The sequence below is a fragment of the Micropterus salmoides genome, unplaced genomic scaffold (assembly GCF_014851395.1).
Source record: "Micropterus salmoides isolate LMB-PRFRI ecotype aquatic unplaced genomic scaffold, ASM1485139v1 Ms_hic_scaffold_16, whole genome shotgun sequence".
In the NCBI taxonomy this organism is placed as follows: domain Eukaryota; kingdom Metazoa; phylum Chordata; class Actinopteri; order Centrarchiformes; family Centrarchidae; genus Micropterus; species Micropterus salmoides.
Genome location: NW_024040707.1, coordinates 33,129,033 through 33,142,389, shown reverse-complemented (window position 1 = coordinate 33,142,389; position 13,357 = coordinate 33,129,033). Strand labels below are relative to the sequence as shown.

Here is a 13,357-nt window from a genome sequence, read left to right as displayed (position 1 = left end):
GAAACCGTAACAACCAGACTACTGAGCTAAAATCACATATTTAAATGTAAATAAACTTCCACTCAGGATAAAGAAAAGTCAACAAACCAAAAGTTTAAATGTTTAAATGATAATGTCAACAAGCCCCTTTATCATGAGGAGCAGTGAAAACTACTAATGTTTCAGAAATATGGAAGAATTTATGTCTCATAAATAAATAATATGATCAGTAACTGTGGGAGCTGATATCATACAGATGATGTTGAGATTCAACATAAAATGGGATGTTTGTATTTTTAATTTGTACTAATTTCCTACCAACAGAAAGCCAAAAAGTACGAAACAGTCCGGTGGATGATGATGTTTGCCATCGGAGTGGCGGTGGGTCTGGTAGGTGCATTTGAGACGTATTGGCTGGATTCCAACATGTTGCAGACGTTGAGCTGAGCGATGCCTTCATGTCTCTTTCAGGTGGGCCTGTTTGTGGATTTCTTCGTACGCCTCTTCACTAAAATCAAGTTCACTCTGGTTGGTGATTGTATCCTTTAACACGCAGACCTCTAATTCACTGTTCACACGTCAGCGTTCAGTGACCCACAGCGTGTGATTAGAGAGATAATATATACTGTATATTACAAACCTAAAACTGCAGTAACTCTGTGAGGACAATGTGATATAATTTCAAGAATGAGTTATAACAAGTACTCAATGGCTTATAGAGATGCACATGAGCAGGTCTATAAATACACTTCTTAAAGGACCACACAAGTTGTTTTTCTTGTCAACAAAAAAAAAAACAAAGCTGCTTTATTGTAAATAATAATTTTAGTGCAGTGAACTGAGCAGCCTGCAGGTCGCTCAGACTCAGGTTACCAGTCCTCAGAGTTATTGGAACTTATCTGAATGCCTCCAGCAGTGGAGAAGTGCAGCGACAAAGGCTGCCTCTCTCTGTCTCTGCTGGAGCTCCTGGCCTTCAACATGACCTTCGTCTTCATTGCCAGCGTGCTTGTCCTAATTGAGGTAAGACGCCACCGGTACAGGAGCGTTGTTCCAAATCCGATGCAGGTCATTTTCTTACACCACGATGTGTTCCTGTCACAGGAGCTCCATGTTTCTTCCTGCTGTCAGTAGATTGTTGTTTCATTCTGAATGCAAAGAAACTAGATGAAGAGAGAGAAGCTAGAGAAGACACTAATCTGCAGAGATGTGACGATGCTAACATGCTGTGGATGCTAACATGCTATGTCTTGGTGTCCCAGCCAGTAGCTGCAGGTTCGGGGATCCCAGAAATCAAAAGTTACTTGAACGGAGTGAAGATTCCCGGAATCGTCCGGCTGCGAACGTTCCTCTGCAAGGCTGCTGGAGTCCTGTTCAGCGTGGCTGGAGGTAAAGCACGGCACAGGTTGTGAATGTGTAAAAACAATTTGTGCACAAATGAGAATGACGATGAGGTTCCACAAATGCAGAACTAAGAACATGTGAGTGCAGCTGGGAAGCAGAAAGTTCTGACAGAGCAGTGTTGGGACGTGTCCCCTTGTCAGCTATGTTGAAAGATTCAGAGCTGTTGTTTAAGTGCAGTTCTGATGAGTCCTGGTCGGTGCCTCTGTTTGTCCTCTCAGGTCTGTTTGTGGGGAAGGAAGGTCCAATGATCCACAGCGGCGCCATTGTGGGAGCTGGCCTTCCTCAGGTACATCATCCTGAACACAGTATGTTATAGTGTTAAGATTCTAGGTTCGTACGTCTGATTATATTTATATATGCAGAATATAAAACCTTTATTTAACCACATCGATCCCACTGGAGAGATCATGGAGGCTCTGTCCACCTCACCTCTCTGTGTGCAGGTGTAAAAGATTTCTCCTTTATTTGTGGACAGATGACAAGTCACATGACCTGAACTGTGTGGACATTGTGTAAAATATGAGACAGAGCCAGTTCTCTAAAGCATAGAATGTTCCGGTGGTCCTGTTAAGGTCATCCAAGCAGTGTAACCAAACAATGTTTAAGTCGGTTTAGACTTCAGAACATATCCAAACCCAGAGACTGGGGCCTTAAAGATACTGGACTAAGATGGGCACAGCCCCATAATGGACTAGTTGATCACAGGGATGAGTCTCACATGTAAACCATGAACAGAATTTCTTTGAGATGTTCCTGTTTCATAAGAACAGCATTCACTTTGGTTAGTTAGCATTTAAAGACCCCCAGCGAAACTGCTGCTTCCTGTAAAACAGCGAGGACTGGTCCTGCAGCGGTGGAGGATTCTTCTGTCAGTCAGCTCGTTCTGCCAGATCATTTCTTCATTTCTGAAGGTAGAAAAGACGGTGCTGCATGACGTTATTCTGATCCTGCTACTCTCTTCTGACCTGAGAAAACAGTTTCAGCTCAGCTTTGTCTCGACACAACACAAATTTACTTGATCTGACTCTGCGACTGGACTTAGCTTTGACAGGTTAAGATGATTCTGCTGGATGACTGTGTCGATAAATGGTCCGTTCATCAGGTGTTTCTCCTTCTATCAGTTTCAGAGCATCACTTTCAAGAGGATCAACTTTGATTTTCCCTACTTCCGCAGTGACAGGTGCTCTCTCTCATCACAAACACACTGTTCACTGCTTGTGAATATGTAAAGAGCATATCTGATGGTGTCTCTGCTGTTCTTCAGGGACAAGAGAGACTTTGTGTCAGCCGGCGCTGCTGCAGGAGTAGCTGCTGCCTTCGGTGCTCCGATAGGTGGCACCCTCTTCAGTCTGGAGGAGGGCTCCTCTTTCTGGAACCAGGCCCTTACCTGGAAAGTGGTACGTCACCTTATACCTTATAACTTTAGGTTCTCTCTGCTCACTCTGGACTGGACAGATTATAGATTTATTCATGTTCCCCAGAAGATGAATCCTGCTGACAGCCTCAGTCTGTCAGAGCTGACGCATGCTGACCATCAAGTGTGATTAACCCTTTCCCTTCCTCAGCTCTTCTGTTCCATGTCGGCCACGTTCACCCTCAACTTCTTCCGTTCGGGGATCAACTTCAACAAGTGGGGCTCCTTCCAGCTTCCTGGGCTGCTCAACTTCGGAGAGTTCAAGGTAGTCACTCTGACCACATCGCTTCAGTTCAGTTCATTTATTATTAGTGGGAAACTTGACTTGCAGTCAGGGCACAAGATAAAAAATATACAAGTATCAGAATAAACACCACAAATACACAAAAAATAAACACACAAAAATAAGATGTAACAAGTACATACAGTACACTATAAGTAAGCCTACCATATCATCTTTAAATATGATGTTACCTGAGACGATTTAGCAGGGTTATTGCACAGGGAACAATGGAGTTTGCTCCAATTGTACTTGAATTGTATCAATGACCTGAGGGAAGAGTTACAAACTCAGAATGAAGAGGATGGATTTTGCAGTCTAGTATAGACCTGGACTTACGAAGAACCTGCTGGTCAAAGATAGAGCGCTCAGATTCAGTCTTGTTACGCAGGCTGATGGTAACTGTATCATCAGCAAATTTCAGGATGTGCCTGTCCTCGTGCTGGCTTCTACAGTCATTAATGTAGAGAACATACAGCAGAGGGGACAGGACACAGCCCTGAGGGGAGCCAGGAGGAGGAGCGCTGATCTGACAGCCATTTACTCTCACCCTCTACACATTAAACAATCTACAATCCAGCCCACAAAGCATGCTGCCTAAGACATGTGGCTGGATAGTATTGAATGCAGATGAAAAATCCAGGACTTTCTAGATGTCTATACAGGAAGTAATGTGATTGAGGCATCCTCTATTGCATCCCAGCTCTATATGCAAACTGCATGGGGTCCAGAGCCTCCTCCACCATTTCCAACAGTTCCCTTTTAACCAACCTTTCAAATGACTTCATGACCTGTGATGTCAATGCCACTGGTCTTAAGTCATTTAGCTCTTTTGGATTTCCACGTTTTGCCACTGGAACATCAATGGACTCCTTCCACACCTTTGGAATCCTTCACTGCTCCAAAGATAATAAAACAGAACACCTCACAAAGCTGCTCTGAACAGTCTGCCTGTGATACTATCCGGCCCTGGGCTCTTATTTTTCTGAAAAACTGCCTTAACATCACTCCTCTCCTACATAAACCTTCACCTGCTCCCTGTTCCTCCCTCACAAAGCCCTCCATAACCCTAACCCCTCCTACCTACCCCACCTTCTCCATCACCACACTCCTTCCTGTTCCCACCATGCAGGACTCCACAACTTTCATTTACCATTACATTTAATGTCTTGACCTTCCTTGTCGAGGAGCTTTTATGTACTTGTTGTTTAAAGTGTTGTTGAGTATCTTGAAAATCTTAATCTCTAAATTAAATTTATTAATAAGAATCTTTATCAGCTTGATACGTGACGTAGCAGCACAGTAATGCTCTTTGCTCACCAGTGTCCAGATGGAGATAAGAACTGCCACCTGTGGACAGCAGTGGACCTGGCCTTCTTTGTCCTGATGGGGGTGGTGGGTGGCCTGCTGGGGGCCCTCTTCAACTGCATGAACAAGGGTCTGGCGAAATACCGCATCCGCCACATCCACCCGAAGGCCAAGTTCATCAGGTGACTATCCAGAAGGTCAGAGACACTAATTACCTCTCAGGCGTGTAGTCACAGACGCTGATCTGACCTCTGACCCTTCCCAGAGTCCTGGAGAGTCTGCTGGTTAGCATGGTGACGACAGTGGTGATATTTGTAGCTTCCATGGTGTTGGGCGAATGTCGGGACCTGTCCTCCCCCACAGCCCACAACACCACGGTAAGTGTCTGCTCCCTCCTGCACCGCTACAGCTGCAAGTCCACAACTGAACCAGTATTTCAGATTTCAGCATAGCAGAGGCTGGTCAGGGTGCCTGGATCCAGTTTCCATATAAAAAAGCTTAAATCTGGTCTCCTGGCTACAGTAATGTTGGTTCCCCACCTCTAAACCCACGGTGGGATTCTTGTTCAGTCAGCGCCGTCAGTGCTGCAGCTGCAGGAGCTGTTGCTTTTAGCAAACACTTAAATAAACTTACATTAACTCATCATGTTTCATTGGTGAATCTATTTCATGCTGCTGGAGCCAGGTCACTGCTGGGAAGTTCTGACCAAACTGTGATTCTAGGTCTTCTGGTTCTCCATTGTACTTTCACACTGCAGATTCCTGCTAACTGAAGCTAAACGCAGCACAGTCCTCAGCAGACTCTAAATTCATGTATTATTCATGTATTTATGGTCTCATGTTAAGTTTTGTTTCCAGCTGTCCGGCAGTGAGGACATCAACTCAACCGTCCGCCAGTTCTTCTGCACCAACAAGACCTACAATGACATGGCCACGTTGTTCTTCAACCCGCAGGAAGCAGCCATCCACCAGCTCTTCCACCAGGAAGGTGAGACGAGCCTAACCCACAGCACAGCAGCTCTGCGATGGTTAAAGCAAATAATTCTCCTATTTTTTCTTGTTTTGTCTCTAGTCTCTGGATTAAAAGTGTTAATGTCATTATTATAAGGGGGCACTATAATTAAACATGTTCAGATGCTTTATATTCACATGCTCTGTCCACAGGTTGGGTTTAAAGATGATTCATTTGTGAAACCCAGTTTGAGACATCCTGTGGAATCTAACTGTCAGGAGTTATAATTCTGTGTTCCAGTATTAAAACCTTCTGAGTAAAATCTGACGGTGTCTTTTTATTTGTCGGTTAACGCATATAATGAGCTGATGTAAAGGAGGTATATATTATTGAACACCTGCCTCCTGTTCTGCCCCTCAGGTACCTTCAGCCCTGTGACTCTGTCAGTGTTCTTCCTACTGTACTTCCTGTTGGCCTGTTGGACGTACGGTGTGTCTTTACCCAGTGGGCTCTTTGTGCCCTCGCTGCTGTGCGGGGCGGCTTTTGGACGTCTGGTTGCCAACATCCTCAAAGTGTAAGAAACAACGTTCTCCTAATGTTCTTATGTCCCAGGTCTGGCTGTCCCCCATCCCCACTGGACATAAAATAAAAGAGTCATCAACAAAAATCTGACTTTAATTGGAAAAAACAAAAAGTACCTGCGTCTGTGAGGGATTTAAATTTAATTTAAATTTAAATTTCTACAATATTTCACACATAAGCTGCAGTAAATGGTCCCAGTTAGTCCGGCTGTAGGAAAAGGAAGCATCAGGGCCACAAAGCACTACTACTACCACACTAACATCTGGAGATGTCCACTTACTGTAGTAGTGCAGCCTTAAAAATATCATTGGCATCTTGACACGTCCACTACAACATGTTTTATATCAACAGTTTATCAGGTGTCTGTGTCAAGTGAAACTCTACAGCTCTTTAGCTCAATGTTTTCAGTTACTCAGCGCTTGCATCAGCTTAGTTTCCAGAGACAAACTAAACTGTACTCCACATTGAGAGAGCAGCTGGTGAACATAGTGGGGCATTTAGCAGCTAAAAGGCCAGATATTTCTCTCAGGAGCTGGTGGAGTCCAAACACAGCTAACAGAGAGAGAATACTGGCCTGGGTATTTTTGTGGGAAATATTTAGGCTGTGACCTAGATAGTTCCTTGAGTGGAGAGAGTATGGTTCAAAGGGTTATCACGAAAGTGAACCACAAAATTAAATTTCTGGCATGAAAGGCTCATTTTCTAAACAAAGAAACTTTGAAAATGTTCGTAAAAGCTTTAATTCAGCCACACTTTGTATTTTATTTGGTCTAGCAGCACCCCCAGGAGGACAAAGTTCAACTTCAAATGGCCCAGAATAAATTAGTCAGGTTGATTTTAAACCTCAACAATAGGACCCAGGTCTGCTTCTCTCAAAGTATGGAATTAAAGTGGTTGACGGTTAAAAACAGGGTGAGGGAGCTGAAACTGAGATTAACACAAAAGATTTTGCATAGGAATGAACCAAGGTATTTTAAAGGTTATTTTAAACTTATTGGGAACTCTCATAGCTTCTTAACTAAAGGCAGTGCCACAGACATAGTATCTTGTAGATTTAAGAGCTGTTCTGGGCAAAACACCTTTTTGTACACGGCAGCATTGGAATGGAACAAACTCCCAGTTATAATAATCGAGCATGTGGTGAATGGTTGTTAAATGCTAATTAGATTGAGTTTTTATTCAGTTTTGAAGGAGTATTTGGATTGGATTGTTTGTGTTTTCATTCTTGTTTATTTGTATTAGGATGTGTTAGGTCTTTTGGTTGTGTATTGTAAGGGTTGATTGTACAGGGTACCTTTAGTCATCCGTACCTCGCATTGCCATCTTTGTACTTCATTCTACATCTTAAGTAGACTATCACTCATTGAATTTGCCTCCTTCAGTTCTCTTCCCACTCACTGAACGTCTCCACTGCAAACACGTCAGCGTTCCCTGCTTCTTATGCCGTTTTTTTTTTTTTAAACCAGCTCAACTCACCTCGACCATCCTCTGTTTTCCATTGCAGATAGTACCCCTCAATCTAGCTGTTCGTCATAGCGACACCACACACACAACTGCCACGACATAACACACCAGGGATGCACACACAGCTGTCTCTTGATTTAAGTTAAAATGTTTCAACAGTGGCGGCTGGTGAAAAATATTTTAGGTGAGGCTGTGCCATATCCAGTCAGTTTCAGTTACCGTCCCAGTACAATTTAACACTAACTGCAGGATAACAGTGCTTTCTTAAATGATTAATGGCAATATTATTTTATTATAGGCTATTAATATACAAAAGCATAAACAGTGTACATAAATTTATTCATTTAGCTGACGCTTTTATCCAAAGCGACTTACAATTGCTATACATGTCAGAGGTCGCACGCCTCTGGAGTAATGAGGAGTTAAGTGTCTTGCTCAGGGACACAATGGTGGATGGGTCAAAGTGGGGGATTGAACCCGGGTCTCTCACACAAAAGGCATGTGTCTTATCCATTGCACCCCCCTATGAATATAGAAAGTGGCATGAAAAGAAAAGACTCAAGTAAAGTACAAATAGGCTACCTCTAATTTGGACTGCAGTACAGTAGGCCAACTTAAGTTACTGTCCACCACTGCAAATAACCACATCTTAACAGCTAAAATCCACCGACTCCCCAGAAGCGGCTCTCCGCTCCGCAGACAATAGGTAGCAGCTCTATTTTTTGATGGAAGATGCGTCAAGCAACACAGAGCTGATCGAACTAGGCAGGAAGTCAGACACAGAACGGCAGAGAGAATCCGGTCAATATTCAAAATAAAACACCCCGTGGAGACTCCGGATCGTAAAACAACAATAAACACGGTTAAAACGGACACAAAAAGGAAATCATTTAACTACGTAGCCTACTTAATCATAGCAGAAGCACAAAATGTAAACACTGATTACTAAATCAACAAAATCTAAACATGTCAGCAAAATCAGGCAGGTAAAATGCTCTGATTCTGAAATGCTCCTTGTGGGAAATGCAGCCTGAAGATTACGGAACGAAACAGAGCACACAATACATAAAGTTATGAAGAAGTTAGTTGAAGCACAAAAATGACAAATTAATAACATATAAATAACGTGGAACAGGCTGCAGGGTTTGCTGCTAAAACTCTTCTGAGATGCTTCCAGCGGTGCCGAATTCTGCCTGCCTGCCGAGAACTGCATGCACCTCGCAGGAGGTAACGCTAATTCATGCTCAGAAAAGAGGTGGATGCAAATCTCGGTAGGTAGCCTCCAACATCTGTTCTGCCCTATGCAGTCAATAGTTCTGCCAAATTATGCAACCACCTCTTAATAAGGTCCTTTTCAGACTTTGATGCGCACACTGATCAAATGCAGTTATCACCACATATTTTAGCTGAATCATAAGGAATGCTACTTTTACTAAGTGTAATAAATAATTAACGACTCTAAACATTCATAAAATATATACTTCGAATCATTTATCACCATTGATATATTATATACATTATAGCGTTTAAAAGCAGTTTTCGGAGGTGCATGCAATTCTCGGCAAGTATGCATAACTCGGAATAATACCGGTGTTTCGGTTTAACGAGTGGCCCTGTTAACTGGTGGCCGTCAGCCGAATGCGTCTGTGGTTGTCGTAGATACGACAGCTGTTGAAAACAGGAAGAGTCGGCGTGGCATAAAACTTCTAGAGCAAACAGCCAGCCATCACTCTTTAAAACGGGAGACAGATCAACTTGTGACCACTGTCTGTGTTAACCAAGACCATGTGCGTATTTTACTTGTTCCCTTCACAACCAAGCCGCCGTTTAACACAGAGTTGTTTACAAGATGTGGATGGGCAATATTTTAATATATTAAATTATATATTATATTATGTTAGTAGCCTACTGTAACGTGCCGTAGCAGACACCGGCGTTAACACTTCAGAGCTGTCTATAAACTATACAGCTAACCTCTGTAGCCAACAGCTGTTGTTCTCCTTCTTTATGTACCACAGCACAAGCGCTAACTGGCAGTGGGTGGAAATATCAATTGTCTCATCTGCCAGAATAAACATTCCTATTGAACGTAATCTTCAAGAACTAACAGCACACAGTCCAAAAGTTTCTTTTGTCTTTGAGGTGCCTTTGAAAACAGTAGCTGTCTTAAGGTGCTCCTCCAACACACTGTCCAGCGAGGCAACAAGATCTACTGAAAATGGCAGGGTTGTCAGAGGATGCGGTCTCACTGTGGCCGCGCAATGGCCGATGTTACTCTACCTAGCATGGCTAGCTTCACCATATTATCCATATGTGCACTCGTACACAGTCCATGTTGTATCCGTCCCCGCCGTTTTAAAAAGCAAGCATGGGAAGCAAAATAAGGTATTTAAATCATTGCATCCAGCTAGCCAAGGCCGAAAGCGTCGGTCTTGAGTTCCGTATTCATCTTGTCAACAACGTCACGTGTCCCTCTACCACTGACTGTGCTTGGGGCAGATCCTGGAGCGCCCTTCAGGATCAGATTTGAGGACGCTGAATGGCTTAATTTCTGTTGCTATGGGCATATCTTGTGGCAGCCAGAGTCAGCTATTGGCTGCGCAGCTGTGCTGCTTGGGCGATTTCTCTGGCGCCCCAGAAGATATCACTGGATGAGCAGGAAGTTAATTTCACCCCAAAACATAATTATTTACCCTATATTGTTACACATTATTGTGCATTTTAAACACACATATAAAGGTAATTACTGTTTATTAATAGAGGGCGCAGTCGCCACTGCATTTCAACATTGCTCAGAATGTGAAGACAGCTAAGACGGAGGTGATACGAAAAAAGTACCTGGTAGCAGGTATAAGTACAACTTTTACACAATGGAAAACCAAAAGAAGACGAGTCGAGCTGGTACCTTGCTGTGGAAAAGGGGCTTTACCGTCTCTCTCTCCCTGCATGTCAGCTTCGATGACTTTCTCCATCAGTAGTAGGCTAGGGTGTATAAAGTCACCGAGCTGCATGTTGAGGAGGCATGTTGACGACGTAGCCTATCAAAACAAAACCAACGTGGTTATGGCGGGTGGGTAGTGTCAGAGCGGTAGCTAACGAATGACATGTGACTGGTGTGTTCACTGTCGCTTGACCTGGTCCGCTCTTGTAAAATATCCAGTGTGGCGACTTGTAACAATCAACGTGTTTCTCTGATAAATGCTACAGTGTGTCGACTAATCTCGGCGGCTCGCCAAAGTAAAGTGTATGTGTGGCGTGGCCGTTTGTGATAAGTTCCAATTAAATGGGTTTAAAAATACACTCAAAACCCTGAGCCCTAGGACTCCGACACAGAGGTACCATAACCACCATACTCGGCCGATTCCTCCATCCCACTATGGCGGGTGGATAGTGTCAGAGCGAGGATTACCAGGAGAAGGAGCAGTCTACCCTGCCGTCGCTGCTGCCTTAAAGCCGTGTCACACAAACTTCGTCACTAGGTACGTCGCATTAAAACCCAGCATCTCCACCGGTTGCTCCGTCTGCTCCGCAGTCCTCACCGCTCGTCCTACAATAAAGGAAGCACTGGCGAGTAGTGTGATCTCGTCAAATAACCCGCATCCTATGCCTCACGATCCCGACTGTGCAGCCCTCCCCTGTCCTGGTCCTCTGTGCTGCCTAAATTGAGATACTCAAAATGTTACTCGGGGTTTCCCCAGGGGACAGTCGCACTGTTCGCCCAGGCCTGAGTGGAGTTGCGTTGGCGGACACTGGCTGCTGCGGTCGTCTGTACTTGTGTTGCTGCTGGCTCTGTCCAAATCAGCCCGGTGCTTCCTTGCAGACCAGATTACTTCCCCACTGGTCTCTCGTAACTGCTGTCCTCCTGCTCAATGCCCCCTGCTCAGCGCCCGACGAGCTGGCTGACTTCCTCTGCTGCTCTCTGCCCCCTGCCCTCCATCCACGTCAGTGGAGGTGTGTGGTGTTTAAGGGCAGTCCAGCCAGTAGGTACAATAACTTAAAAAACACATAAATTAAAACACACCAATGGTTAAAACACAACATGCTAAAACACCCTCTGCATGCAATAAAAATACAACACACCAATAAAACATTGCAAATAAAAAAAAACACACCAGATGCATAAAAACGGTTACTCATTTTTCTGGCCCTGTCACATATGTGTGGGAAGCACTGACTGAACCATGCTTTTCTTTTTACAAGCCAGGTCTTTAACAGTGTCAACCAGCACTGTGTCTCCCTCCATGTTGTTGAGCGTTTGTAAGTAGATGGCTGCGTGCAGACCACGCAGAGGGGCAGAGCAAACACTGGCAGGACTTTACAGAAACATATTAATTAACTCAACATCAAACTATATCGCTATAAACGGTATTGTCTATTTTCATATCTCTTTTAATTATATCGGTATACATTATATACTGATATACCGCCCAGCCCTAGCCTGGGAACGTCCCCGCTGCTCGTTCAGGTCCAGGCAGGTTTCCTCTCAGCTGACTGTAACCACAATCAGCCCAGCGGGAACCTCCAGGTCTGCGGTCAAAAAGTCAAAAAAAAAAGGTCCTTTCCTAAACACTTTTCCTTGACCTCGATGGAAAATGTCATGAGGTAAAGGAAAGAATTCAGATGGATTTAGGAAAAGACGACTGCGGGATTCAGAGAATCCGACTGCTCTTTTCTAGGCTATGTAATTATATGACGGCGGATGTTACTGACGTGGTGAAACTATAATGTTCTGAAGATGGACTACAAAAAGTGCATCTTTGACACTTCACCCCGTGTTGTTTTAATGCAGGCTGTCAAAAGGTGGACAACACGGTGAAAATAGTTATTTATTACCAAGGTAGCAAAAAGGCATATAGGGTTCCGGTTTCAACATTATCCCCACTTTGATCAAGACTAGTGACATAGCTCACATAAAGGTCTCAGTTAAGGTCTTGCTAATATGCATATTAGCAAGTTATGGCATAAGACAGAAAAGGCCTGATAGCCAGTGGTAACTTACATGGTGATCAACGTGCTTTATCTGTCATGGTACATGGATTTCTTTTTTTTTTCTATTGTCGAAAATTCAGGTACAACACTTTATGGCATAGTTCAACAATCCGAAGCATAACAAGGTGTTGAAACAGTCTAAGATTTCAACAAAGCCAAAAGAAAACAAACCAAAGAATCATAAATGAGTCCAATATAGAATAAAGTTTCCATGCATTCTTGTCCGTCATGTATTACAAAGATTTAGCAAAATGTGGTTGATAGATTTTATCGTTTGAGTTTGAGAAAGGTGCGTCACTTTAAATGTTGCTGCTGCAAGGAATTGTGGGATAGCATTAACTCATTTCCTTTGGTAAAGGAGGGTCCAGTGTACCATATGCTAAAGGAGGTAAGAAAGGAAGCACCTTTCCTTAGCTTTTAGAGAATTTGAACCGCTCTTATCATGACTGCTGCTGAAATACAAAACGCAGAGGGTTAAATACTCCTCTGTGATGAGAGGGGATGTGGGACTGCTAGTACATAACACCAACACGCACTAGTTCTGTCTGCTGTGACAGGCGAGCGCTTCTGACTCACTTTACTGTTTACCTGACTCACATCTTGGAGCCACGGAAGAGCATTTTTTTCATCGAGGTAGAAGGAATCGCTGTGTCTACTATCACTTTTTTTAGACTGCTTTCTATGTAGTATCACAGCTGGAAAGTTGCTTCCCTTTGGTCAACGTGGGCTCAGTAAGCATAGCGGATGACTTAATCAGTGGTGGTACAGGCTACGTCCCTGAAGATGGGCTCTCAGCTCAGCAGCTCTTCTCGTTCGAAGACGGCCTTACATACAATGATTTCCTGATTTTACCTGGCTTTATCGACTTTACCTCAGATGAAGTGGACCTGACCTCAGCTTTGACCAGGAAGATCACATTTAAGACCCCTCTCATCTCCTCCCCCATGGACACTGTCACTGAGTCAGCCATGGCAATTGCTATGGCACTA

At 43.8% G+C, this 13,357-nt stretch overlaps 1 protein-coding gene across 2 annotated transcripts in view; it reads left to right on the top strand.

Annotated features, from left to right (window-relative positions):
- The window catches only part of clcn6 (chloride channel 6), a 47,694-nt gene that overhangs the window by 1,469 nt on the left and 32,868 nt on the right, over window positions 1–13,357 (top strand). The window contains exons 4-15 of one of the 2 annotated variants that reach the window (XM_038721583.1): window positions 304–369; window positions 451–517; window positions 896–999; window positions 1,239–1,365; window positions 1,599–1,666; window positions 2,502–2,560; window positions 2,645–2,777; window positions 2,946–3,059; window positions 4,398–4,564; window positions 4,648–4,759; window positions 5,240–5,369; window positions 5,754–5,907. In XM_038721583.1, coding sequence (XP_038577511.1) covers window positions 304–369; window positions 451–517; window positions 896–999; window positions 1,239–1,365; window positions 1,599–1,666; window positions 2,502–2,560; window positions 2,645–2,777; window positions 2,946–3,059; window positions 4,398–4,564; window positions 4,648–4,759; window positions 5,240–5,369; window positions 5,754–5,907 — 1,301 coding nt within the window. Of the gene's footprint in view, window positions 1–303; window positions 370–450; window positions 518–892; window positions 1,000–1,238; window positions 1,366–1,598; window positions 1,667–2,501; window positions 2,561–2,644; window positions 2,778–2,945; window positions 3,060–4,397; window positions 4,565–4,647; window positions 4,760–5,239; window positions 5,370–5,753; window positions 5,908–13,357 lie in introns of both variants that reach the window. The other variant, XM_038721582.1, reaches the window with a different exon arrangement.